Genomic DNA, 25024 nt, shown 5'->3' on the forward strand with positions numbered 1-25024 from the left:
CGGCAAGCAGAGTGGAGTTCAATTGGCCACTGCAGCCTGCAGGGGTCGCTCGGCCCCACTTAAACTTCTAGCTCGGCGCGTCCCATCGCGGCAGCTGCAAGTTCCCACAACCGGCGAGCAGGGGAAACCGGAAGGTATAGCATTACGCAGAACGAAACTTCTTAACTGATAGTGTTTTCTGCTAGCCATTCAAGTTTGCTTATTCTTGTTGCAACCGCGCAATGGCCTCCGATGCTGCTTCCCCTCAGAGGGAGCCCACCCCCTCCGCCGTTCCTCCTTCTGTCCCCCAGAAGCGAGCGCTTGAAGATGACCACCTCCCAGCTGTTTCTTCCCCCCTGAACCGAGAAGCCAAGGCAGCGAAAGTGCAGGTACAGATACCGGACGATAGCCAGGCAATGGCGCGTGAGAGGAGAACCAAGAAAGACTCGCTCAAGAAGCGTGAGTCCAAGGGCGCTCCTGATAGCGCCAGGGCGACGCCCGACCCCAAGCACAAGGAGCCTCCCGGCGAGCTGGCGCCGATGAGGTACAAGCTTGCCCAGCCGAAGCCCACCGACTTTGAGCTCTCGCGGGGGCCTGTCTTCACCAGCCACCACGAAGTGAAGGACGCAGACGGGAGGACCATCGAGTTCTTCGAGACATCGGACCAGTAGGTACAATAACTGCAAGGCACGAGTAACTGCCGCTAACCTTAACGCAGTGTCTACAACCGGAGGAACTTCCACTACACGCACTGCATCGCCGACCCCGCCTTCCCATCCATCTTCTACTACCGCAACACAGAGCCGCCGCCTTTCGGCGCACACATGAGCTTCGAAGACACCGCATCGCACATGTTCTTCGACCGAAGCGGGACGCACGTCACCTCGGACAAGGGCTTCCGCATGTCGCGCGCCAACGTGGCCGTCCGCGAGGGCCGGTGGTATTGGGAGTGCAAGGTCACGCGGGGCATCCTCAGGGACAGGAGTGAGGGCGACGTGGAATCACACGGCCATGTCCGCGTGGGATTCGCCCGGCGAGAAGCGTCGCTGGACGCACCGGTTGGCTTTGATGCGTACAGTTACGGCATCCGGGACGTGGCGGGACAGAAGGTGCACATGTCGCGGCCCAAAGACTTCTTCCCGCCAGGAGAGGACATCAAAGAGGGAGACGTGATCGGCCTGGAGATCCAGCTGCCTTCAGAACGCCTCCAGCGGAAGGTCGTGCAGGGCCAGTACAACCCGGCGGTGGACCTCGCAGACGACGACTCAGGCCCGGCGCCCGACGCGCCCAACATCATCCGCGACCGCATCCCGATCCGGTTCAAAGCGCACATCTACTTTGAAAAGATCGACTACCACACCACTAAGGAGCTGGAGGAGATGATGAACCCGTCGCCCATGATCTCCGGGCATATCACCGGACACAGCGCTGAGCCCAGCCCGATCCATCCGCTCCCTGCACTGCGTACGCTGCCCAACTCGTGCATACGGGTTTACAAGAACGGCGTGCTCATGGGCACGCCCTGGACCGACCTGCTTGCCTTTCTTCCGCCGGCATCGAGGCAGGCGCAGCAGAGTGGCGGGCGCGAGGCGTTAGACGATGGTACGCTCGGGTACTATCCAGCCGTGAGCGTCTTCCGGGGCGGTGCGGTGGAGGTGAATTTCGGGCCAAACTTCTGGTTTCCGCCCCCAAAGCCCGAGGATGTAGAGATGGGAAGCGGGCATGGATCGTTAGCCAAACTCAGGGCGGTGAGCGAGCGCTACGACGAGCAGATTGTCGAGGACATTGTGTACGACATAGTGGATGAGGTCGGCTTTTGGATGCAAGACGGCGGCAAGGTCATTGACCGCTCAGGAAAGGACGACAAGGCCGAGACGGTGGCACCTGGGAGGGAGGAGATTAAAGAACTCGTGCAGGACGACTGAGGTACATACGATGAACGGGGCTATTACGACAAAAACTACTAGGTGTATTAGGGTATCCTCAATGCACCAGGGTATCTGATTACGACCGCGGGCTCTCCGCAGGCGACTTGACCACCACGACAGCCGACGATCCAGCCTCCCCCGCCCTATCCCCAACCCCCTCCGCATCAGCAACTTCCTCTACGCCGCCCATCCTACCCGCCTCCTCCAGCTTCTCCCGTTCCTCTCTTCCCCGCTTATGACAATACCACAGCACAAACAGCAACAGAAACACTGCCGAACTCCACAGCACACTCGTCCCTGCAAACGCAGGCCACCGCACTTTCAGCGCATTGACGATCGCCTTGAGCATGCTCTGCACCAGCGCCGGCGTCATGACCAGATCGCCAAGATTGCGCGGCAAGAAGAACTTGGCAAAGCCCCCATCCGTCTCCCTTTTACCCTTCAGCCCCTGCGCCTCGGCCGCGGCAGCAAGGATCTCCGGCCCGAGCGCGCCGGTCAGCTTCTTGGGCAGCTGCGTCACCAGCTTCTGCATGGACGAGGGCAGCTTGTCGAAGCCGCGCTTGAGCACGTCGTTGCGCCCGTCTAGCAGCGCGACCAGGTCGTCGACCGCGGTCGGCGCGCCGTTGCTGATGTCCTTGAGCACGAGCACGAACTGGCGCAGGAGCGACTGCGCTTCGGTTGAGGCGGTCAGGGCCGCGGCTTTGGCCTTGGCCTTCTTCTTGGACGTGGTGTCCGGGGAGGGCGGTGTGGGTTGGAGGTCGAGGCGGGAGAGGAAGCGGTTCAGGTCGGCCCATTCCCGGTCTGCTTCTTCCGGTGGGACGGTGTTGGCGGGAACGGTAAGAGAGTTGGAGGAGGAGGGCTTGCTGCGCTGGAAGAGGCGGGAGAAGCGGTTTGGTTTCTTGGTGGCTGTCGCAGTCGGTGCGCTGGGCTCCTGCTTATCGGGCAGGCGGGATGACTCGCTGTCGCTGTCCCAGGTCAGGACAGGAGTCTTGGGACGAGGCGGAAGAGGGGGCGGTGGTCCTTCTTCCTGACCGTTGCCATCGTCGCTGGCCGATACGAGACGCTCGAGGAATTTCTCATCCTCGTCATTGAGTAGCGGCACGGGTTTGTCGCCGTCTGGTGTGGCCTGGCGCAATGCATCCTCAGACGGCTTTGTCGAGTGCGACTTCTCGTCCGGCTTCTTATCTTCTACTCCCTTCTCCGTATCCTTGTGTTTCTTGAAGAGCGGCGACATCGTGTGTTGCGCGGCGATATGGGGTACGTGGTTGCAGGTTGACGGGCCCAGAACAAGACTCGCTCGCCGTGCACCTTAATAAAGCTGAACGCGTCATTGGCCCTTCGCCGCATTCCATCCCGTCGCACCTTCCTGCTGGACTAACCACTAACGAAGCATCGTGCATGCCAAGCCACAGCACCGCCACAGTGATGTCATGCAAACCGGTGTTCATCAGATCTGAGTTGAGGTGTGGCTAGTGCCAGTTGGCACTGCCGGGTATCTAGCAATGTTGCAATACGATTTACTCCTCGTCATCCGCGCCGTCTGCAGTCTCGCTGCGTCTTCCCCTTCTGCCCCGTCCCCTCTGGAATCCAGATCTCGACGTGATAGCCCGTTCGCCCACGTAATGATTCCCCTGCCACGGCGTGCTGCACTTGGGACACTTCCTCTCAGGTCTCGTCCGCCAGAATGCCTCCTCGCAAATATCGTGTAACCGCACCGTGCAATCTACCTCATTGCACCGCTGGCCATATGTGACAATCTCCTTGCACGCCTCGCAAAACTTGATGTGCTGCCACTCGGACTCCGAGTCAGGGTCGTTGTAGGTCGCCACCAGCCAGGACCATAATTCCGTCAGGGAGCGCGGGGTCAGGCTGTAGAAGCCGTGGCGCGACTTTTGCAGCCACCCCTCGGCGATCAGGCTTGACAAGAGTGAAAGAACTTCGGAGTGCTTAAGTCCGCGGTCGGTGGCCGTCGTGGTAGTCGGCTGCTCTTCATCGTCGTTGTCGTCGTTGTCGTCGTTGTCGTCGTTCTCGTTGACATTGCTTTCCCTGCGCCGCGGTGGTCGTGACACGCGCAGCGCCTGCCCCTCATCCACAGCCATGACCTCCATCCGCGGGGTGTTGTACTGCTCGAACATCGCATCCAGGAGCCTCTTAATGTATGCCACCTCTTCTGCGCTGTGCGTCGTGCTCATCTGTGTCGCCGGGTCGCTGTGGGCGTTGACAAAGACCCACACGCGCTCGCCGCCGTTGATTTGGTCCCGCGTGTTGCGGATGTCGAAATCGAGCGGCTCGACGGCCTCGCGGGCGGTGCGCACGAAGTTTTCGAAGTCGCCCATTGTGATGGCCCGCGGATCGACGTAGCTCTCGTCGGCAGCGGAACTGATGGAGGCGAGCATCTTCTGGGCTTCCTTAAAGGTCACAGCACCCCGCGCCATGAAACCTTGAAGAAATGCGCGGTGTACATCGTTATAGCCCGGCGGCACCGGGGGCTCCCAATTGTCGTCCATTGTGATTTTGGCGGGTGGTCTGGGAAGTGATACAAGCTTAGAAACCGCTACTGGACATAAAGAAACCGACAGTAAGGTAATTGCATATGTGTGTTGGGTTGATAAGAGGCGCTGGCTGTTCATAGCCCAGCAAATGCCTGTAATGTGCTTTATGCCGCAGGTCTATGTTTGCACCTTCCAACAACGCGAGTCGAGTCAAGTCGACGCGACTTTTTGGCGTTGCGGGGCAAATGTGTCTCAGGGTTAGGATAGCCGATCTTCCCTTCCCGACAGCGTTACATTATATTATAAGCATTACCACCCTGCTCATAGCCTCATACATGCAACTGGCGGGCCGGCCGAACATAAAATGATCCAAGATACCGGTATCAAAAACTCACGCTCTACTTACTGCCAAGACTTGACGATGGAGCAAAAAATCATCAAAAACATACAACACCGAGGATTCCCCAGTGGTCACCCACCTGAGTACTGGTTCGGCCCTTGGTAGCTTAACTAAGGGAGAGCGGACGGGATCCCGTGTTTTCTACCAGGTATGGTCGTATGTGCTAGTTGAGAGGAGGAAGGTCAGCCTATAAGCTGCGGCCATACATCGGTAAGACCGAGGTAAGGTTTTTTCCATGGCCCATCCTCGAACGTCGTCCCGTGTCCGCACCTCCGTCAGATCACCCATCAAGGCCACACTTTCAGCTAAGTTCGACCTTTACACGGTCGTTCCCTTGACGTACTCGCTGGGCCTCCCAAAGCGGGACCTCCCGGAATTTTGCTCCTTGTAGTCTCCCCTTTCGTACATTTCGGCGCAGCATTCCGCGCATTCGACGATGGGCCGCTTCTTTCGCGGATCCCTGTCCTCGTCAGGGTCTGGCCAGCAGGACACCATATCATCCAGAAGACGTAGCCACCCCTTCTCCCGCACTTTCGCGAGGCTCCGCACTATCCTCTTCTCGTGGGCTGGGTTTCTCTTGCAGGTGATGGTAAAGCGGTAAACAAACGCGGGCCGTCCGTCCTTGATGCCGGCCTGGCACTTCTCCAGCTTGGTCCACTGGCACTGGTGCGGCTCATCCAGCTCTTCGATGTCGACCACGGGAGACCCACAGTCCCGGCAGTGACGGGTGCATGGCTCAGCCGGTACTGTGCTGCACGTCTCTGCGGCGCATAGGTGCTTCGGGCAGTCCTGGGTGAAGTGGAATGCGGCCCTGAAGTCACCAGTGTCGTACTTGCAGTCCTGACAGACGACACGCTCATCGCATATGGCTGGGGAGTGGCCTTGAGTTTGACGGGGGATCCCGCATAACGGGCAATGGATAGGGCAGCTTGTTGCCCATGGGATACCTCCCAGGTCCCCCCGTCCCTTGGCCCCTGCTAGGCCTACCTCCATCCAGCAAGGTCTGCAGAGGAGTCTGCAGTTTTCCGGTGTGTGTCCCGGGGCATGGGCAACACTGGCATATGTCCTCGCGAAGTGAACAGTTCCCGACCTCGTGATTCAAATGTGTTACTTCCCCGCATGTCCTGCACTGTTTCTTGCATGTTCCGGAAACTGACCGCAAACGAGCACATCGTTGAGGCAGTTGTCGCACTTGCCAAATGGAATTCGTTCCTCGTACAAGCGAGGGCCCGTGGTTTCCAAGGAAGGGTGCCGATCTCCCTTCCCAATCACAGCCTCGGTGGACCAGGAGCTAGGACTTAACGGTGGCGGGATGGCGTTTGCCTCTCGTACAGGTAAGGATAGGTGTATCCGGAAAAAGTTGTGTCCGGAGCGCGCACAATGTCGTGGTCCCTATCCGGTGTCTCCCGGAATGGGCTCCTCTCTCGTCCTCTGCCATTCGTGGCCATGTGAGCAGGCGGTGACCTGCTCCTCTCACGTGGCGGATTATCCGGGAACCGCTGCACCGTTAAGATCGCCCCGGCCAGTCATCTCGATAATTTTTTCTCGAAAATATCGCTGGTGGAGTTGTGATGTGTGCTGTACAGGACAACCCTCCAAAGGAGACGAAGGCAAAAAGGCGAGAGTCGGTTGTGAGTTTCGAAGAATGCTAAAGTAATGGCTCGGCGCAAAGGTCAAAACTCGAAAGTTTGCGCCGGTACCAGACATCCAACTCCCGCCGGTTAGGATAAACAGGAGGAAAGAGCTGAGCAGGATTGGCGGTAATCGACCAGTTACTTGTAGCGTCTTGCACAGTACATGACGAGGGACTGGAGCCTCTGTTCGATCTAGGCACGCGCATTACGGATGGATACGGGTGCTTTGACAGTTCTGATCATGTTGACATTTCGCAAAGGCTACGTGGTGTGACTTGCCAGGGCGGCTGGGACTAGAATTCCCGCTCCAGTGAGGCCCCCGTCGTGACATGGAGTAAGAGTAACCCGGACGGGGGCTTGACCAGAGAACTCGAGGTCTAGAATCTCGTCGATAAACCTCTGGGTATCGGCCAAGTAGTTCTGAAAGTGCTGTATGCACCCGCCAGTGTACCCGACGGCTAACTCCGTCTTCCTGGCTTTCGGTGCGTCCGCTATCTCCTCGGCGCACTGGAGGAGCCCGACGGTGGCGGCGGCAACAATGCCGGCTGCGCGCACCTCGATCGCCTTCGCAATCCGGAACAGGATGTCGGCCAGTTCCGGTGTCCATTGAAACGAGGGACTCTCTGGCGGAAACTCACGCTCCAGCTGTGAGGGCATGGGACCCTTGGGACTGTCGGGGTAGAGATGGCTCATAAAGGTGGTCGTTAGACCAAACCTTTGCCGAAACCTCCCCGGAAGATCTTTGGCCGACATGCCAAGGGCAGTGTAGTAGTCGAGGAAGGCGAGCCGCGCGAGTTCACCTAGATACCGCCCGGCCGTCATGTATTCGAGCGGCTGGAAACCGGGCAACTCGCCAGCCTGGTCCAATTCCGTGTCCCAGCGAGAGATGAGGCCGAATTTGTGCAATGGAGGTGCCGAGCCCCGGATACTCCATTCGGTATTTACCGCAATCTTGACGTCTGAAGCCTCCCGGTCGTGCAGAACGCTAATAGAGGCGGGGCGCTTGCTCTCATGGAGGCTGCTCAGATTCAGGGGCAGTGTGGCATTGCAGCCGGTGCCGACGATCAACCCCATGGCGGCCTTTTGGTGGGCTTGAGCCGGGAACTGGTAGACGAAGGAGATGAGGGTGGCCACTGCGTCATTCGCGATGGCCGCAATCCTGATGCGTGGCATGTCGGTGGTTCTGTGCTTGTTGTAGCCCGCTAAGAGGTGCCCGCCGAGATCAAGGTTGGACGTAACGGCAAATCCCTTGCCCATGGGCATGAGGATGGCTTCAGAAAGTGACTTCTGCACCATGGGAAAACTGAACGTAATCCCCATCGGGAGCTCGTCATCACGAGATATGCCCAACGTCTCGCAGCCCTCACGCACTACCTGAGCAACCCGTTCGCCGATCCACGAAAAGAGACTGTCCGAGTTCTCATTTTTGAGATGCTCCTGGATGGGCCAGGATTGCTCGAGGAGGCGGTTCAGTTGATGAGACGACGGCGTGAAGCCGTCCCCTGACCTGGGCTCGCCGACTAGCTCCACGAAGCCGACGCGGAGGTTCGTGCCGCCGCTAGGAAGGTCAGTGGACAGCACTTTAATTAGAGGCCATGTCATCTTACATGTCTATAGCGAGGAACCTGTCACATGTTAGTTTTCGTTTCGACAACTGGGACGCTAGAGCCAACTCACCTGCCACTATCTCGAACTGCAGGCCGCAGGATGGATTCCGAAATCGGCGTCGGTAGGAACTGGTCAAGGGATTCGGCAGACAACCTGCGAAATGTCGAGGCAAATTCATGTGATAGCTCCAACACCTTCCTAGCGTCAATTGCCAGGGGTTGAAGAAAGTCGTCGAGGGAGGGCGCTAACATCGCGTCGGCTTCGGATGACTCTTCACACATGGCCTCGTCTCCAGTAAACAGTGTGTATCTGCATGCCGCGGTGGCAGTCACAAGGGGCGCTGGGGATAAGTGCCTGGCAAAGGTCGGATCGCATCATCTATACTTGCAAGAGGGAGAGCGTCATGTCACAATATTTCATACGCCCCCGGTGATCTGAGCAGGTGAAGGAGTTGGCGAACCACGAGGAACTCCTGCCTGTTTGGGTTGATGCTTGGGCTAAATACGGATATGGCTACAGAAGTCGCGGCAAATGGAGACTGCGGGGCTGAACTATTTTGTAGGCTTCTGCTTGCTTGCGACCTGCTGACCCAAGTTTCCCGGCCGGCAACCCACGACAATTAGTTCGCTCTTTCAACCACGACAGCCACCCCGTACACGCTCGCATCTTTAGCCTCGCATCCTTACGACTGCATCGCTTCCAACACTTTGATCCGCTACCGAGCTCCTGTGATGGACGAGAAACACGCGCCGATGCCGCCGCCGATCCGTCGTGGCCTCAGCCCGACCCGGCTGATCCTGGCCGTCAGCTACCTGTCGCTCGCCGCCGTCACCTACTGGTACTTTCTGACACACGCCGCGATCCGCTCCCTGGCCCCGTTGAACCCGCCTCCGTCTGCCGCATCCCTCGACCTCGTCCCGCTCGAAGCGCACATCATGAGCAAGTGCCCCGACGCAAAGGACTGCCTGCGCGACCTGGTGCTGCCTGCGATGCAGAAGGTCCACGACAAGGTCAACTTCACGCTGTCGTTCATAGGAAGGTATGTGATTTCGAGCTCCTACGCCTGCCTGACCCCGCTAAACGCACCCTAGTCCGACAGACAGTGATGACGGCGTCGCCTGCAAACACGGGCCGGAGGAGTGTAGGTTGCCTCTGTCCAACCATATCTTATACATCGAGCTAAGAGATGACAGGCCTCGGCAACATCATCGAGCTCTGCGCGCAGAGGCTCTACCCCGACGCCAAGACGTTCCTCGGCTTCACCATGTGCCTGACGCGCGATTACAAGCACATACCGCAGCGCAGCCTGGTCGAGGACTGCGCGCTGGAGCACGCCATCGACTTTAGCAAGCTCAACGAGTGCGCGACCCGGGACGATGGCGCCCTGGGCATCGGCATGCTACGAGACAGCGTCCAGCGGACGGCGGAGGTACGCGCAACACACACACATCTGCATCTCTATTCTAGTTCTAACGTTCCCCTAGGCCGGCGTGACGAAGAGCTGCACGGTCCGGCTCAACAACGAGATCTACTGCGTGCGCGACGGCGGCGAGTGGAAGGAGTGCCCGTCCGGCCCGGCTGTCAACGACCTGGTCATGGCGATCGAGAAGCTGTACCGTTCTTCCTCTTGAGGGGCTCAAACACGTCCACCCACAGATCGCTGGCCTCGCCCAGCGTGTAGCATAGCGTAACAGCGTCCATCCCCGCCTCCTCCCCGTCCCCCTGCATGGTCTCGAGCTGCGAAATGATGCTGTCGAGTCCGACCGCCTTGCCCGTGGCCTGCGTGGCGCCCGCCTCGAGCGCCACGTGTACGATGTGGATGTGGAAGTGGTAGTACGTCGGCTGGTAGTGCACGTACAGCTTGAGCTGGTCGGCCTCGATGGTCGGGTAGACGGTCGTCGTGGCGTCCAGGAACTTGGCCTTCATGTGCCGCAGCCAGGGCAGGTGCTTCTTGCGCAGGTCGCGCAGGCTCCAGATGTCGCGCCGCTCGACCAGCCCCAGCAGGTGCAGCGCTTCGAGCGTGCGGCGGTCCCAGTTGAGGTCCGGCAGCAACAGGAACCCTTCCTCCGGGTCCTGCCCATAAGGGGTGCGGTAGATGACGTCCTCGACCTCGCTGCGGCCCTCGATGATGTTGAAGGCCCAGTTCAGCCGCCCGGCCTCGCGCTGCGCCTGCATGTATGGGCGCACATGGTTGCGGTAGATCTCGGGCGTCTCGGTCACGAAGCGCGCCCCCTGCTTGCTGTACTTGCGGATGTGCTTCTCTGTGCACGGCCAGATCAGGTTGATCTTGAGGTCGGCGAACTCGTGGTTGTCGGCGGCCGCGCCGCGGATCTCGCCGCTGTTGGCCAGGTACCAGTGGTAGATGTCGTTGGCGCCGAGGTTCTTCAGTGCTCGCAGGTTGGCCGTGATGGCGCCGAGGTAGTCGGCCGAGCTCGGAAACGGCGCGCGCTCGAGGATCACCAGCGCCGGCTGGCCGTCAATGGAGCCGTAGAGGGCGGACCGGCGGCCGGCTTGGTCTAGAGGGTGAACGAGTTAGCGATGCCACGGTCTTGCATGCATCTTCTTGTTCACGTACCCTGGTTGAGCAGGCGCTCGAATTTGAACTTGGGGACAAGCGCCTCTGCGTCTGCCTTACCGTCAGTCATGGTGGGTTTGTGCTGCAAAGCGCTGAGGCGGGCCAGTGGAGAGGAGATTGGCGTCTCTCGGTTGCCCCGCACACCACCCGACGCCCCGCCAAAAGGAACGGGACGTGAGTGGGTCGGACGGATAGGCCCGGCCCCGGCCCGGCGCAGCTAACAGGGGCCTGCAAGTGCCTGGTCTTCACATCCAACACCGGCTCCCCATCAATGCACCACACTTCCCGCAATGGGCTCGGTGGGCCTGTCAACGATCCTATATCCGCGACTCCCTCCACTCGTCGGGAAACCAAGGCCCCGAGACGAGCCCGATGAGTACAAATGGGAACCCGGCCCTTGGCCGCTGCCGGAACGGACGTTTTACCCGCCCGAGCCCATAGCCGTACCGTCGACCATCCCAAGGATACCGACGAGCACGCGGGTCAAAGCGTGGACCGACAGCGACATCAATCCCTCTACGGGCTGATCCCCAGCGAGATCCGTGAAGTTATCCTGGCGTATGCACTCACCGAAACTGCGGTGCCTCATCCATTGGCTCTGTCCCACGACTTTGACGTCCAGCCCGGCCATCCGCCCCTATCGGCGGCTGAGCTTTACCAAGCAGCGCGTGTGTCTCTGTCGGATGAGGCCTCAGGAGGCGGGCGTCACCGGTACGACTCCGATGCCTCAGACCCAGGCGAAGGCTGGCTACGGCCCGACCACACCGGCCCGCCAAAGATCTGCTGCGCGCTCCTCCGCACCTGCCGCCGTATCTATCTGGAAGCCAGCCATTACCCGCTCCTGCACGCCGAACTCACCGTCCACTGCCAAGATGTGTGCAAGCGCGGCCCACCCTGGGAGGTCTCCGCCCACACCGGCAGACCCATGCCGAGCCCGGAGCGGTTCGCCCACACCGTCCCCGCCCGCATCCCACCAAGATCCGCCGCCTCCGGCTGTACGCACCGCTCACCTGGCTGCACCGCAACTTCGTCGCCCAGGTGCGCGACTCCTTCCTCTGGCGGACCTGCGTGCTCCGGCACTACCCTTCCTCGCTCTTCCAGCCCCCGCGGCTACGCCTCTTCGACACCATCCGCGTCCTCCACCTGAGCATCCGCGCCTTAGACTGGCAGTACCACGACCTCAACTGGCCGCTGGCCATCAACCCATTTGCCAACTGGGACGGCTTCCCGAACAAGTCGGGCATGGAAGCCACCATGGCACAACCACCGGGCCGTCGTCTGCGCCCGCAATACTCGTCCTGGGCCACCGCCATCGCGCTGATCCCTTGCCTGCACACTCTGGCCATCGACTTCGAGACCACCGAGGACAAGCGCGCCGAGCTGGAGCGCATCGTGCGCTGGGCGGTGCGCGCCTGGCGCTTCGTCGTGCTGCGCAACCCGCCCCGCGTGCGCGTGCCCTTTCCCAGGTGGCGCGCGTCCGCGTCGCCCATGCCGCCGCTCTGATGGGAGTGTGATTACCGCTGGGACCGCTTCGCGGGCATGCCGGTGCCGTGGCGCGCGCCGAGCCAGCTGTTCAGCCTGTCGCCTAGCGCGGAGACCGGGGACGGCCGCCCCGCGCGTAGAGCGTGGTTGGTTGCGCGCGGCGGGATGGAGAGCGTCAAGCGGTGGAACTGGAGGGGCTTGCCGCATCACTGGGCCGGGGAGTGCCCTGCTTATCGGTGCTCGTACCCGTGGGAGAGCGGGATAAGGAGTGTGGGTATTGCGAGCAGAGGGAAAGGCTGAAGGAGATGGGGCTAGGCCCGAGGCTGTATGTCTAAAGCGTGACCTGGACGGCTGAGGAGGATGTCGAGTGGAATAGGCGAGGGGCGCAGGCGCACGAAGGGGATGCGGGCCTGGAGCCGGAGCCGGAGCCGGAGCCGCCTCACTTTCCCCTTCACCCAACAGCATGTGTCTTCGCTGGCAGCAGTTCACACAAGAATTGCATCACAAGGCGGTGTGGCTATCAGCCGCTGACCGCACGACGTGCCGTGCATTGTGCCTACGTTTTCTCTCTGATATGCATCCACACCGGCCGAGCTTGCGGGAGACGTGCAGGACGAAGCCAACTTACACTGATAGTGTAAGACAAGGCTCGGCAGTTTTGTTCATGGGTGCAACGGAGGAGGATCGCGCCCCTGTTGACCTGTCACCAGCCAAGCTCGGGCCCAGGCAAGGGCCTGACGTGCTATTCGGCCCGGCTTGGTTGGAGGCCACCGGGGGGCTGTCACAAACGGTTGCACCAGCCCGCCCGCCCCAACCACGGTTTTCCTGGGGGAAAGCCAGCTCCATTTGTTGTTGTGCCTAGTGCCGGTTCATCGTGGAACGACATGGAGGGCCCTTGCAACGAGGTTGCATTTCTGTGTTTCTAGAAAGCATTGTTGGTTCTTGAAGACGCTTGAAGAAGCATGACCGTTGCACAGTTGGCACAGTGCAAGGGGCGGTCAACCACATTCCGCGGGCCGCCGATGCCGGTCCGTCCGTCCTCAACCGCCTTGAAGTGTGTTGGTTGAGTCTTCGACCGGTGAGCCTGCAGGAAATGAGGCCATCCGACGACGGACTCAAGTGACTCAGATGGGATCAGCGATGCCTCACTCGGTCCAACAAGAACCAGTATATTATGTGTCCGGATATGTAAGATACGGATATTCTGGCTCAGGGCGCTGCGAATAGATCTCGTTGAGCCTGCCGGTTCCATCCTCACGACCAACGCAACGCAACGCAACGCTCCTTAAAACAGATGTTGTGTGATGATGATGACGCCAACGATGTCGAGATATCCGGCTTTTTGCCCTAACCATTCCCCCTTCCGTTCCGTGCCGTAAAAACGAACGAGTCCTCCCTGTAGAAATAAGCAAAACACTGACTTCCTAACCCGCTCCTGGCCTGCGTAAAAAATGGGACGCGCTCGCTTGCTGTGTACCTTATGTAAACATAACCCGATATCAATGCTGGTAATGTGAGATCCGTAGCGGCAGACCCATCTTGTCACTATGATAGGCGATGCGGAGGTATCTCGCCCTTTTCTTTCCCCCAGGGACCTTGCTCCCGCGTAAACACACTCTGGCGCAGGGCTCTCCTCCCCCCCACAAGGATAGCCACATCGTGCAACGCAGCACAACCGCTTCGGAAGATATCCACGGTACCCCGTATCCGGCTGCGCGCATAATATCTCCCGTGAAAACTCTCCGACTCCCGCCTCGCGCGGTGCAACCGCCACACCAACCAACCCTACGCCATCATCCGCGCGCTCTTGTACATCAGCTGAGGCGCCGCCTCCTGGCCGTCCACATCCTGCACGCCCTCGTCCACCTCCAGCGGCGCCGCACCTGCCATCGCAGCAGCAGCAGCAGCAGCAGCAGGAGAAGCAGGAGAAGCAGGCTTGGTCACGTCGCGCCGCATGCTCTGCGGCCGGTAGCTCCGCCCGCGCAGCCCCGCGCCATTCTCCTCCTCGGCCATCTTGAGCAGCGTCTCGGGCTCCTCCCGGCGGACCCGCTCCATCTCCTTGTCGGCAAGCTCGTTGACTTCGCCCAGGCGGCGCTTGATGTTGGCCACCTCCTCGCCGCAGTCGCCGTCGCGCAGGAACTGGTGCGCCGCGTGCTCGCACATGCTCTGCACGTAGTCCAAGCCCTTGTCCAGCTCGTCGTAGACGTCCCCCGGGACCGGCTTGCCGTCTGGGCCGACCATGCCGGCGGAGGCGGGATTCCGGCGGGAGCCGGCGCGCGTATACATCCCGGCACGGCCGGGGCCCATGCGTCGTGTGCTTACGAAGGGCAGCGCGAGCGGCTCCTCTTCCTGGGCTGTAGTATCCTTGGGGCCGGCGGCTGCGATCGGCGCGTCGTCGACTGCTAATGCTGGTGTTGTTGTTGTTGTTGTTGTTGGTGGTGGTGGTGGTGTGGGCTTCTTGTCTTTCTCTTCCTCCTCCTCATCCGGCATCTCCAGCTCGGCCAGCCGCTTGATCCGCGCAACCTTGGCCGCCATCTTGGCCTTGCGCATCATGTTGCGGCTGGCGCTGACGAACTTGACGAGGTCCTCGAAAAAGGCCTGTACGTAGCTATCGTAGTAGACGATGATCATGCTGCGCGTGCGGTACTTGGGCGTCGCGCCCTCGGCGCTGACGATCGAGTCGGTGCGTTGTCGCTTGCGGAGCGTCGCCCGCGCGCGGGCCCGGCCTGCGGTCTGCACCTGCAGGGCAGTTGGCGATTGTGCGTCGGATGGGCTGGACGGCGCTGCCGGTTGTGCGGCGCTGGCCCTCGCGGCTGCAGCGCCGGCCGCAGCCGCGGCGGCTTTTTCGGCGTCATTGTCGGTGTCAGACGATGGTTGCGGGTCGCGCGGGTGTGCCTCGGGCTCGTCGCGCGGCTTGAGCGACTCGGTCGATCCCTTGTTCCGCACGGACCTGGCGCAGCTGCCGGGCGAGCCTCTTCCGTCGGGCGAGCTGGCCTTGGTCTCCTCGGTCAGCCGGGCCAATTCGATCTGGCGCTGCTCGATCTGCCCGTTGAGTTCGTCGAGCCGCTTGAGCCAGTCCGGCACGTTGGTAATCAGGTTCTTGAGCGCCTCCATCGCGAGATTCTCCTCCTCTCCGCCGAGAGGGGCGAACCTAGATGCGTGCGCCGTCTTGAACAGCGGGTGCGTGCGTCGCTAGGCGGGCACGCCCCTAACGCGAGCACGCTGGAAGATGCGAGTACCCTCGACGCCGGTGCTGGGAAACCGGGGCGGGGAATCGGAGACCCTGTGTTCGGGGGTGGCGCGCCGATGCAAAAAATATCGTGTGTCGAGCTCAGTCGGGTTTCCAACACCATAAACATGAAGTGGGAAAGAATGAGCGGCTGGGGGTAATCGATGCAGCTGTTGGAGGGAAGCAAAAAATTCGCCCGAATTACAATCTCCGAGCCGCCTTCAGATCGTCGTCTTCCCTGCGTTGGCGATAACGGTCGAACGTGGTGGTGAATTCCGGTGGTATGAGGTGTCGACGTGGTCGCGAGACTTTCCTTCTGCAACCGGGCAGTCGTCCGTGGAAACCTCCAACTGCCTGCTTGGCCCTTGTCGCGCGGCCCAGGGGAAGCTAGCGCCGTTTATTAGTCGATTAGCGGAGTGGCCGCCGGGGGTCCAGTCGTCCACTGCTCTGCCGTGGCCAGGATGGCCTGTCTTTCTTCCTTTCTTACCCACCACAACCAAACAGTTGTCACCTGTCGAGCCAAGCAAGCCGGACAGCCCGGGTAGCGTGGCAGGTTTCGGCAACCAAGTGGGAAAGTGTGGGGGAGAGGCTAGAGGGAAACCTCGGGGTTTTACCATCAACCTTCGGCCAGACGGACAACTCACTCGCTAGTTTGTTTGTTGGGGAAGAGGCAAAAGGAAGAAGCACCAGTCAGGCACGCAGCAGCGGAGGAAACTCCGCAGTATACATAGTGTGGGAAGACGCCGCTTTTTTTGCTGCAATTGGCGGCTTGCGGGCAGCTCCGACACATCCATCCTTCTTCTTCCGTCCGCCCAAGCCAGGTCCTGCACCTCGTTCTGCTGCATGCCGATCATGACAGTACATTTAACTTATTACGAGCGCACCAAATAACACGGTATTTTTCGTGGGCATCCCCTGTTCCCTCTGCCTTTTTTACCCACCTTCTCCCGCACTTCTACGGAATATACTACAACCGTAGGCAGTGAACGGGCCTTTAGCAGCCGCTCAATGTGTGCTCCTCCTCCGCCTGCAGTGATCCGACCGTCCGCCCGCTCAACTCGAACCGATGACCGCCTCGCCCGGACCCTCGATGGTCTCGAAAGGTGGCATTTTGTGAGACTTTACGCACGAATACATATGCAGAAAGTGTGCGACGGCAGGGGCGGGCATAGGCGGGCCGTCCGAACTTCCTCAAAGGCGGTCTGGAAATCGAAAAAATGCAGAGCGGGGGCCAATCCCTTGGCTGCAGGTCGCAGGGTGGAGGGAGGTGGCAGTGGTTGTCTGCACGCGCGGGAATTGGCCCCTCGATCCGGCGTGTCATCCGCCATCCGCCGAGGTTATCTGCTCTGTAGCACCGCTCTGATCTGATGAGGGCGGTTGGTGCTAAAAAGTGAATTCGACGAGCGCGCCAACAGCAGACGGGACAGCATCAGTGGACATGCGAGCACTCAAAACAGGACGTCCTTGAGTATGAGCCCTGCCTATGGATACACCGGATGGTAGTGAGCGCCGGCTCCCAACGTCGGCATTGGGAACCTGCCTCACAGCTCCAAGATGGCAGCTAGGTACTGTAGGTATAACCAGGTCCCTATTGCCAGAATGCAGAAGGGCGTGACACCGTTGTCGAGATCGGACGCCACAGCCGGCGTTGAGGTCTAGGCTCCGCAACACCGTGCAGGTGATCGAGGTGATGGGCGTCTACTAGGGGCCCTTCCGAAGAGGCTCGGACCGCATCGAGACGATGGCACGATACTCCCGATCTCCGCGTGGCGTATGGGCGTGGACGGGCTTCCCGTTGTCTCTCATTGTCTTGCGCGCTCGCCCTGACGCGGATCTTCCGCAACGTCCGGGACGCGTGGACGCCGTGTAACCGGGAGCTAGATTGACCTCCTAGGGCTGCTGAATGTCTATTTGACGGTATACGATCAGGTGCAACTGCTCGTGTGTGCGACGTCGGTTTCCCATATTGTCGATGGGCCTGTTGGCAAGAACATTGCATATGGGCGGGATCTCCATTGGAAAACCGCTCGAGCACCTTCATCCGTATTGGCCAACGTGGGTCACAAGAGACTTCCAACATGCGAGATTGCAATTCCTCGCTTCGTCTGTCTTTTCGGCACCGGCCGTCAACGCATCTCGTCTGAGATCTGTGGCAGGTTGCCGCTTGATCGAGGCCATGGCAAGCAGAGAGGTCTGGCAAGACCGCAAAGATCATGACACACGCACCACGCTGTAGGAGGATCTAGAGTATCAGTTCCAACCCCGTCTAGTACTTGTCCTCTAACCGAGAATAATATAACTAATTAACCACATCATCGCCCTGACCTGCGTCCCGCAGAAGGCACGCGCCACACCACCATCCGTATACTGTCGTAGAGTTGGTTGCTCAAGCTCGATATGCCACAGCAGATACAGCTCTGTCGGTTCAGAGGTTTATATCTAATCCGAGAAGCGTGTTACTCTCGGTCAACGCCCTGCGGCAGCTCCAGTACCTAACCTCTGCCGGGCTGATGAGAAGCTGCCAAGTCGCGCCAGCCTTCTTGGCCGAAGCCGTTCCTTTGTGTACCTGACCAAGGACTCCATATGGCTGACTCAGGGCATCTCAGCGGTTGGCTCTCGGCCTGTGTTGTAGCAACGTCCAGCTTCCGGCTTCTGAGCAACTCCAAAGCGCTCCAAAGTTGAACACTCGATTCCTGAGGATCGCGAACCTGCATCTGCCGCTTCAACGCGCGAAAAGCAACTGAGGTGGTCCACTCCCCAGCCCAGCCAGCCACGCTAAGATTTTCCCCTTTCGGCACCGGCGGGGTGTGTTGTCGACGCAGGACGGTGCAGATGAGCTGCAGGTTGAGCCCTCACCTGTCCACTACGACAATGAACGGCGGTCGTCACACGAGGGAAGCTCCATCACGTCCCGCACGACCACAGCAACGCACAGCACGGGGTTCCAACAACACCTGTAAACCTACCTACCTACCCAGACAATTTTTAGCACGCTCAGCGCAACCCCAGATTTCATCCATAGTGGCCATTAGCCAGCCGGCAATCGTCGAGATTTTGAGATGGCAGTTCTCGCTACGTGCCGAGGAGCGGAAATTGTTCCGTCTGACAAGCCCGCAGTAAAGATGCCGCCTCATGCGAGAGGTGCTGACGCCTCTTGACGCCCAATGTCTAGGTACCTATGTATCTCGGAGGAACCTGCGGGGGGCTAGATCTCGTCCGTTTCGGTTCGATCCCGCATTTTGACCTGTGCTGAGCTCTGCGGTCTGCTGCAGTGGCGTACCTAGTGTATGCTCTGGAATTATCCCTCTTGGGCGGCACATTGATGATAGCGTGATCGACCACTTCCAAGTTCTCAGCGAGGACATGCGAAAGCCCTCACGGAGTGCCTGCCCTCATCTCAGGCTCACGCTCAACTGCCTCGACAGGCTTCGCACGTGGGAAAATAGGGCTAGAGGGAGGGGGGCGAACGGCTTGGGGGCGGAAAAGAGGACTGCCACTGCCATGGCCCCCCTCCCGCTCTCAGTGCAACCTCGATCATATATTAATCGGCGACCTGGCTTCAATGTTGGAGCCCGGGCCGGCCGGGTGGTGGTTCGACTGTTGGCTGCGGCCAGCCCACAAACGCACGTCATGGTCGCCTTGTGCGCAAGATTTGTCAAATCTGATTAAGGAAGCGGTGCAACGACCGAGAAAAAAAGATCCCCCCTGGTCGTTTGCAAACCAGCAGATGTTTGCATATCTTTTTGATGAGCGTCTCTTGACCAGCTGACTCACGATGCTCGACTGCCAGTGGGCGACGCTGGGAGAGGCCCGCGCCAATCAGAAAAAGTTCTCTGCAGCAATTGGTTAGGCCGGCCTTGGCGCGCTCCGCGGCAACATGCCTCGCAATCCGAATGGGCACAATTACCTCACTCCACCGCAGCGCTAGACAGGCCTGCCATGTGCGCGATTGACGTGGCCTTCTTGTCTCGAGAGCAAGCAGCGAGGGGCACAACAGCAACCGTTTCAACGCGAAAATCCGGAAAACATGACAATCAGGATGGCTGGGCAAAGCTCGCAAGGTAGACTAACTTCAAGCAACTCATTCGATGCGCATCCGCGCTTTCCATTGGCAGCTGCTGTCCGCGATCAACTAAGCTCCTTATAATATGATGCTTCCGATTGGTTCGGACCCCGCTCCGCCGGGCCAGGGGTGCTGCTGCTGCAGGTCGTGCGTGCTCCGCGGAGACGCCTGACTAAGGTAGGTATTGTACCACAGTAGTGTAAGCTAGGCCAGAGCCAAAGCCTCCACGACCGCCCTGATCTTCTCTTTCTCCGCCCTTCCCCAGTCGACGCTCTTGAGGCCTTGCGCGGCCGGATCGTCGTGACGAAGACCCCAGAGCTCGTCGACGACCATGCTCTTGACCCTCGGCCAGGGGTGAAACATCAAGGCGCCGAGTCGGATGCAAGCCTCCCGAGCTCCCTCCTGCCTCTTCGAGGGATCGCCGCCATCCCCGGCGTGCGCCGTAGGGATGACATCGCGGCCGAGTGCTGCGATTGCCCCGTAGACCCTGATACATGCCTCGATCTTGCGGACGTTGCCGGTCTTGTAGCATGCCTTCTGCACCTGCAGACACAGGTTCTTGTAGTTGACGCCCGTGCACCGGCCGAATATGCCGACGTGGAACAGGAAGGCCGCCACCTCGAGCGTCGAGACAAGTACCCGGTCTGTCCCCTGCCAGGCCTTCAGGTTCCGGGCCAGCGCAGCGCAGACGGCATCCGTGTTGGCGGCGGATCGCTCACAGAACTCGCACAGCGCGGCCCGCGTTGCGATGACCAACTCCTCGTTTCCGGTGTCGGCGGACGACACAAAGCCAGACATCAGAGCATCCATCCACCGCTCCGGGTCGGCCTTCAGGTCGGACACGGCAGCATGCAGCCAGTCCTGCTGCAGCAGGTCGAGCAGGAACAGAAAGTACGACTTGGACGAGAACGTTGACCGGCGCAGCTCGGCAGCTTGGCTATTGAAAAATCAGCACCTGCACGGGCCGACCCCCAGAGACTGACTTACCTCGGCTTCAGGACCACAGCAAGCGCTGCTTGCGCCTCGGCCCGGACCCTGTCAAGCTTCTCGGCCGCCAGTCGTAGGATGCGCAAGAACAGCACCGACACCAGCGGCACCTTGGCTTCCGTATCCCCCTCGTCCAGCCGTTCCCATAACGACTTCGTCGCCCTGATCGCCTGGAACCGCACATGAGAGCCCACATCACCGCGAGCATTCGTCCAGTAGTCGTCCAGGCCCTCGGCCACGAGCTCGAGGAAGACGTCGGTGTTCTGCTTCAGCAGCTCGCTGCCTGTGAGGCTCTGGAGTATGCATGCTCTCGTGTCCGTGTCCTTGTCGTTCCTCCAGCGCTGCGTGATGGCGTCGCAGATCAGCGTCTTGTCCTCCTCCAGGGCCAGCGTCGACGCGAGCGGATACACCGCGGCGAGCGCCGAGAAGTGGCCGCTCATTGTGCGTGTCTTGGATGACTGGCGCTCCCGCGCGGCGTCGGCCCATCCCCGGATCGCCTCGTCACGCTCCGCGTCGCTGCAGAACATCATCAGGATGACGGCAGCGTCCGACGCGGCTTCGACGATGTCGAGCTCCGGCCAGACGAGCCACCTCTGTAGATTGGATCTCACGAGACTAACAAAAGAGCGAAGGGTTTCGCTTCTGCTGCCGACCGAGTCCACCAGTTTGGCCAGCTCGGCGCCGCTCCGGGTCGCGAGAGAGTGCCCAGGCAGCAGGCTGCTGGCGGTCGACGTGGCTGCCTGGAGCATGGGGAACGACGAGATGATCAGTCGGCTCGCCGCTTCAGCAATGAGCTCCGGCTTGCGGTAGGTTTTAGTGTTGCAATCTTGGAGAATATCCAGCAGAGCATCCATCGCGAGGCGGACGAACGCCTCGACGGCGGGATCTCTCCGGGTACCTGCACCTCCGGGAAGTGCGTCGAGCACAGCCGCGAAGCTGAGCAACAGCCCGTGCCTTTCTTCGACCTGGCGAGCCTCGAGTGATTTGATGCCGTCCAGGACCAGCGTTGCAGACCGCATCAGTCGCTGGATCGGGTCTGTGTCAGTAGAGGCCAACTTAGCCGTGATCATACCGTACGAGACGCCGGCGGCCCGCCTGGACGCTGCGTCAGCGTCCCCCACCCCTCTCCAGCCCAAGAGTGACTCTAGCATGGCTTCTCCGTACTGGCTCGAGAGCTTGGTCACGCCCAGGGCGACGTCCTGGAGCGCCCTGGACCGCAGGGCCACAGCGTGATAGTCAACCGTCTGGACGACCCAGATGCCCTTCTCGACGGTGTCTGGGTGGCGGCCAATCAGCTCTTGCAAAGCAGCCGACGACCCCCTCCTGATATTCCCCGCGGGGTCCACGCAGGCGGCAGCAACGAGCTCAGTAGCAATGATCTGTATAATGGATACGCCGGAGCGGGCTCCTCCGGCGCTTAGATGCTCGGCCGACACGGCCAGGAGCTCGGGCGTGGTGTACCGCCTCGCCAGAGCCCAAATGCCAAAGCACGCCGCATCTCTGACGTTTGCCCCCGTAGAGCTGCCCGAAGTGCTCCGCCTCTCGAACGACAGCCCCATGAGCAACGCATGGACGATATCGGAGAGGTTCTCGGCAGGCGGCGAGCGGCGATACAGCAGGTGAGACAGCGTAAGCATCAAGCCGTGCCACTCCAGCGGGTCGACCATGCTCAGGTCCCTCTTCGGTGGAGCGCCTGGGCTTTGGGGCCTCTTCACCCGCAGCACGTTCCGGTTCAGGGCCTCGAGCACAGCCTCGACTACCTGGGAAGCCATGTCGGGGTCCAGCCTGAGCGTGATGATGCTCAGAGCCTTGCTTGCCGCCAGCCGGACCGGCGTGTCGTTATCCGCGAGGCTCTCCAGCAGGAAGCCGATGGTCGTCTCCACAATCTCCATGCCCGCCATGTCCTGCTCGCGCCTCAAGATCAGAACGGTAATCGCTCTGATGACCTTGATCATTGTCTTCCGTGCCAGGGCCGACGACAACGCGGATCCTGCCTTGTCGCCCTCGGCCGCGATGCCGTGCACCGTGTGGAAGATGGTGGCCAGATACCGGTCCATGTCCGAGGTATCGGCCGACGACACCAAGATGCCCGCCAGAAAGGAGAGCACGCCGATGTAGTGGTACGGCGTCCGCTCGGCCGCCGCATCGGCCGGTCGCAGAGCGGCCATGGCCCAGCGGACCAGGGCATCCAGCACGCCGAGCTGCTGCATGTCCCTGCGCATAGCAATCCTCACCAGCAACGCCTTGGACGCATCCCGCTCCTTTCCGGGCGACGCCAGGTACCGGATGGCCAGCGGGAGGATCCGCGTCGTGATGCTCGGCAGCCCGGCCGGCCACTGCAAGCCGGGGATGCGCACCAGCTCGTCCTCCTCCTCCTCCACCTCGTGCGAGGAGATGGTCGACAGGTCGAACGGCGCAAACATGAGGTGCGACAGCCACAGCAGCACGACATATCTCTCCTCCCACGTCCACCGCGCCGCCACGGGCTGGTCGTCGTCGACGTCGACGCCCGCCCGCTGCTGCCCCGATGACTCCTCCAGCGCCGACAGCAGTAGCTCCAGGTACCGGGCCTCGTTGCTGAGGAAGCGCACGACGACCTTCTCGCCGCGGATCTTGCAGAAGGTGTAGACCAGCTTGCAGATGGCGCGCGGCAGCGGCATCAGCAGCTCGGAGCGCGTGGAAACGCGGGCCGCCGCCGCCGCCGACAACGACGGTCGGCGCCGGCTGAGCTGGTACTCGAGGAATGCGTCGCCCAGGAGGGGGAGCCACTTCGGGAGATGCGGGTCCAGGAGCTGCGGTAGTTCCTGGAAGGGTTCCAGCAGCTGGGCTTGCCATGTCAATAATCTAACGCCGCTCTGAAAGTAGTGGTGGTGCCGCCGGTGGACTCGCTCACCGAAGATATCAGCCGCTCGGTCTCACGGGTCCGCACCCGCGACCGGACGGGTGCCGCCGCTGCGGCATCCTGTCTTCTGAGAAACGGGCGAAGCGACTTGTCAAAGTCGGCGATGAGATCGCCCGAGATCTTTTGCAGTTTGATGTCGAGGTCTTCCTCGGGCGCGTCCATGGTTGAAGCGTTTATTGAAGCGTTGTGAGGTGAAGTGAGTTTCACGGTGAGGTGGGTCCCAGGGTTGATGTGCCTCGAGTGTGCCTCTGATTGGGATTGACGGCAAGTGACGATTTAATTATCAGGCACCAGCAGTGCAGTGTGCACTGAACCAGAACAACAGTGGCATTGCAACCAAACAGTACTAGTAGTGACAATATGAAGGACGTGGCAAAGCATCAGAGAAACTACCGTGAATTAAACTGGCACTATCTACATGGACATATAAGTAATAACTAAAAGTTTAAAACCATCGATTCCAGCCTTCGACGTCACCCCGAGAACCCCCCAGGACTCCTCCTCAACGCTTACTCCGTACCTACCACCTTAAACTACCGCCAACGCCGCGACAATGACATCCATGGCCGAACTGTGCGTCGACGCGTTTGGCCCCTCGCCCGCGTCCGCCGGCCCCGTCCACGCAATGCCCAGCTGGTTCTGCGCATTGCGATCGTTCGCCCAGATCGAGTCGGCGTTCTTCTGGATCGCCGTCCGGAACACGTCCTGCGGTGCCGCCTGCTGCAGGTAGTGCAGGTTGCGCACAAAGACGCCCTTGAACTGGCTGCCGTCGGCGCCGCAGTCCGGCTCGCACCTGTCAACCTCGTGGATGACGCCGTCGCCGTCGCTGAGGAGGGCGACGGCGGCCCGGGCGATGGCGGTGGCCTCCTGCAGGTACGACGAGTCGCCCGTCGCGCGGGCCAGCTCGACGAGCCCGCCCAGCACGACGCCCTGGTTGTACGACCACGTCTGCATGCCGTTGTTGGCGCAGCTGCCGTCGGCGTTGATCGTCAGGCCGTCGTTGATCAGGTTGTCGCGGTTGATCATGCCGCTCCGCTTGAACCACGCCCACTCGTCCTTGGCGATCTGCGTGTACTGCTGCTTCTTGCTCGGCACGCGGTTGGCCAGGCTCGCCGCCACGCTGAGGTACAGCTCGTTGGCGATGGCGTTCTTGTACGCGCGTTCCTTGCTCCACCAGATGCCGCCGCCGCAGGTGCCGTCCGTGCCGGCCTGCATGTCCTGGAAGATGCTCTCGGCCTTGTCCAGGTAGGCCTGCTGGCGGGTCACGTCGTAGGATCGGATGAGCGCGAGCGCCCACCAGCCCTCGTCGTCGTAGTAGTCGTTGATGAAGTTGGAGAACCCCCGCTTGTTGGTGTCGCTGGGTTGGATGGTGTAGTTGGATGTGACCATGCCACTGGCAGAGAGGGTCTTCTGCGTCGTCACGGAGACCCGCTGGGCATTGTTGAAGGTGGTGGAGATGATGTTGGGGATGTTCAGGCTCTCAGCTCCCGGCGGAGAGAGCGACGCCCAGTCGGTGAGGACAGTCAGGCAGTTCGCGCTATTCCACCAACCCGTCGTGCTCCAGAGGCCGCTAGCTGCATCGTACCAGCCTTGCAGCGCCTGGGCGGCGAGCATAGAGCTATCCGCGTAAGCCGAGTTCGCTGCCCGGGAGGTCAAGGGAAGAGCGCGCGCAGCGGCAACGCCCCAAGGTAGAGCAACCATTGTGAGAATCAGTATTGGTGCGAGATGGATATGCAGAAGCAAGG

General features: G+C 60.6%; 11 protein-coding genes across 11 annotated transcripts; 3 read left to right on the forward strand and 8 right to left on the reverse strand.

Annotated features, from left to right (window-relative positions):
* Positions 1 to 115: 115 nt before the first annotated feature.
* On the forward strand, positions 116 to 1944 carry B0T15DRAFT_182357 (uncharacterized protein). Its single transcript, XM_062862324.1, has 2 exons — positions 116 to 646; positions 698 to 1944. The coding sequence occupies exons 1-2, from the start codon at positions 222 to 224 to the stop codon at positions 1902 to 1904; spliced, it is 1632 nt and encodes a 543-aa protein (XP_062723340.1). The 5' UTR covers positions 116 to 221; the 3' UTR covers positions 1905 to 1944.
* Positions 1945 to 1983: 39 nt separating this feature from the next.
* On the reverse strand, positions 1984 to 4414 carry B0T15DRAFT_394943 (RING-like domain-containing protein; the record flags this gene model as incomplete). The annotated part of the gene is made up of 2 exons (XM_062864755.1): positions 1984 to 3199; positions 3429 to 4414. 2 exons carry the CDS (start codon positions 4412 to 4414, stop codon positions 1984 to 1986), a joined length of 2202 nt encoding a protein of 733 aa, XP_062723341.1.
* Positions 4415 to 5010: 596 nt separating this feature from the next.
* On the reverse strand, positions 5011 to 5951 carry B0T15DRAFT_182402 (uncharacterized protein). Its single transcript, XM_062862326.1, has one exon. It carries the CDS (start codon positions 5790 to 5792, stop codon positions 5118 to 5120), a length of 675 nt encoding a protein of 224 aa, XP_062723342.1. The 5' UTR covers positions 5793 to 5951; the 3' UTR covers positions 5011 to 5117.
* Positions 5952 to 6575: 624 nt separating this feature from the next.
* B0T15DRAFT_182400 (uncharacterized protein) lies at positions 6576 to 8556 on the reverse strand. The gene is made up of 3 exons (XM_062862325.1): positions 8111 to 8556; positions 8041 to 8058; positions 6576 to 7991 (listed from the first exon to the last, which is right to left on the reverse strand). The coding sequence occupies exons 1-3, from the start codon at positions 8320 to 8322 to the stop codon at positions 6695 to 6697; spliced, it is 1527 nt and encodes a 508-aa protein (XP_062723343.1). The 5' UTR covers positions 8323 to 8556; the 3' UTR covers positions 6576 to 6694.
* A 216-nt stretch (positions 8557 to 8772) lies between these two features.
* On the forward strand, positions 8773 to 9535 carry B0T15DRAFT_493039 (uncharacterized protein; the record flags this gene model as incomplete). Its single annotated transcript, XM_062866912.1, has 5 exons — positions 8773 to 9080; positions 9133 to 9182; positions 9235 to 9400; positions 9459 to 9470; positions 9526 to 9535. The coding sequence occupies 5 exons, from the start codon at positions 8773 to 8775 to the stop codon at positions 9533 to 9535; spliced, it is 546 nt and encodes a 181-aa protein (XP_062723344.1).
* B0T15DRAFT_182608 (HIT-like domain-containing protein) lies at positions 9355 to 10931 on the reverse strand. Its single transcript, XM_062862329.1, has 2 exons — positions 10617 to 10931; positions 9355 to 10557 (listed from the first exon to the last, which is right to left on the reverse strand). The coding sequence occupies exons 1-2, from the start codon at positions 10684 to 10686 to the stop codon at positions 9635 to 9637; spliced, it is 993 nt and encodes a 330-aa protein (XP_062723345.1). The 5' UTR covers positions 10687 to 10931; the 3' UTR covers positions 9355 to 9634.
* Positions 10932 to 10998: 67 nt separating this feature from the next.
* B0T15DRAFT_502054 (uncharacterized protein) lies at positions 10999 to 12119 on the forward strand (the record flags this gene model as incomplete). Its single annotated transcript, XM_062867413.1, has 2 exons — positions 10999 to 11475; positions 11538 to 12119. 2 exons carry the CDS (start codon positions 10999 to 11001, stop codon positions 12117 to 12119), a joined length of 1059 nt encoding a protein of 352 aa, XP_062723346.1.
* Positions 12120 to 13617: 1498 nt separating this feature from the next.
* B0T15DRAFT_182531 (uncharacterized protein) lies at positions 13618 to 15411 on the reverse strand. Its single transcript, XM_062862327.1, has one exon. The coding sequence runs from the start codon at positions 15210 to 15212 to the stop codon at positions 13884 to 13886; it is 1329 nt and encodes a 442-aa protein (XP_062723347.1). The 5' UTR covers positions 15213 to 15411; the 3' UTR covers positions 13618 to 13883.
* A 1371-nt stretch (positions 15412 to 16782) lies between these two features.
* Positions 16783 to 17851, reverse strand: B0T15DRAFT_182534 (uncharacterized protein). The gene has a single exon (XM_062862328.1). The coding sequence runs from the start codon at positions 17540 to 17542 to the stop codon at positions 16916 to 16918; it is 627 nt and encodes a 208-aa protein (XP_062723348.1). The 5' UTR covers positions 17543 to 17851; the 3' UTR covers positions 16783 to 16915.
* Positions 17852 to 19358: 1507 nt separating this feature from the next.
* B0T15DRAFT_574329 (tubulin folding cofactor D C terminal-domain-containing protein) lies at positions 19359 to 23653 on the reverse strand. Its single transcript, XM_062870950.1, has 3 exons — positions 23271 to 23653; positions 20378 to 23199; positions 19359 to 20327 (listed from the first exon to the last, which is right to left on the reverse strand). The coding sequence occupies exons 1-3, from the start codon at positions 23439 to 23441 to the stop codon at positions 19595 to 19597; spliced, it is 3726 nt and encodes a 1241-aa protein (XP_062723349.1). The 5' UTR covers positions 23442 to 23653; the 3' UTR covers positions 19359 to 19594.
* A 33-nt stretch (positions 23654 to 23686) lies between these two features.
* B0T15DRAFT_433210 (glycoside hydrolase family 76 protein) lies at positions 23687 to 24980 on the reverse strand (the record flags this gene model as incomplete). The annotated part of the gene is made up of 2 exons (XM_062865768.1): positions 23687 to 24756; positions 24865 to 24980. 2 exons carry the CDS (start codon positions 24978 to 24980, stop codon positions 23808 to 23810), a joined length of 1065 nt encoding a protein of 354 aa, XP_062723350.1. The 3' UTR covers positions 23687 to 23807.
* Positions 24981 to 25024: the final 44 nt, after the last annotated feature.

Source organism: Chaetomium strumarium (genome assembly GCF_033439665.1).
Source record: "Chaetomium strumarium strain CBS 333.67 chromosome Unknown B0T15scaffold_3, whole genome shotgun sequence".
NCBI lineage: Eukaryota > Fungi > Ascomycota > Sordariomycetes > Sordariales > Chaetomiaceae > Chaetomium > Chaetomium strumarium.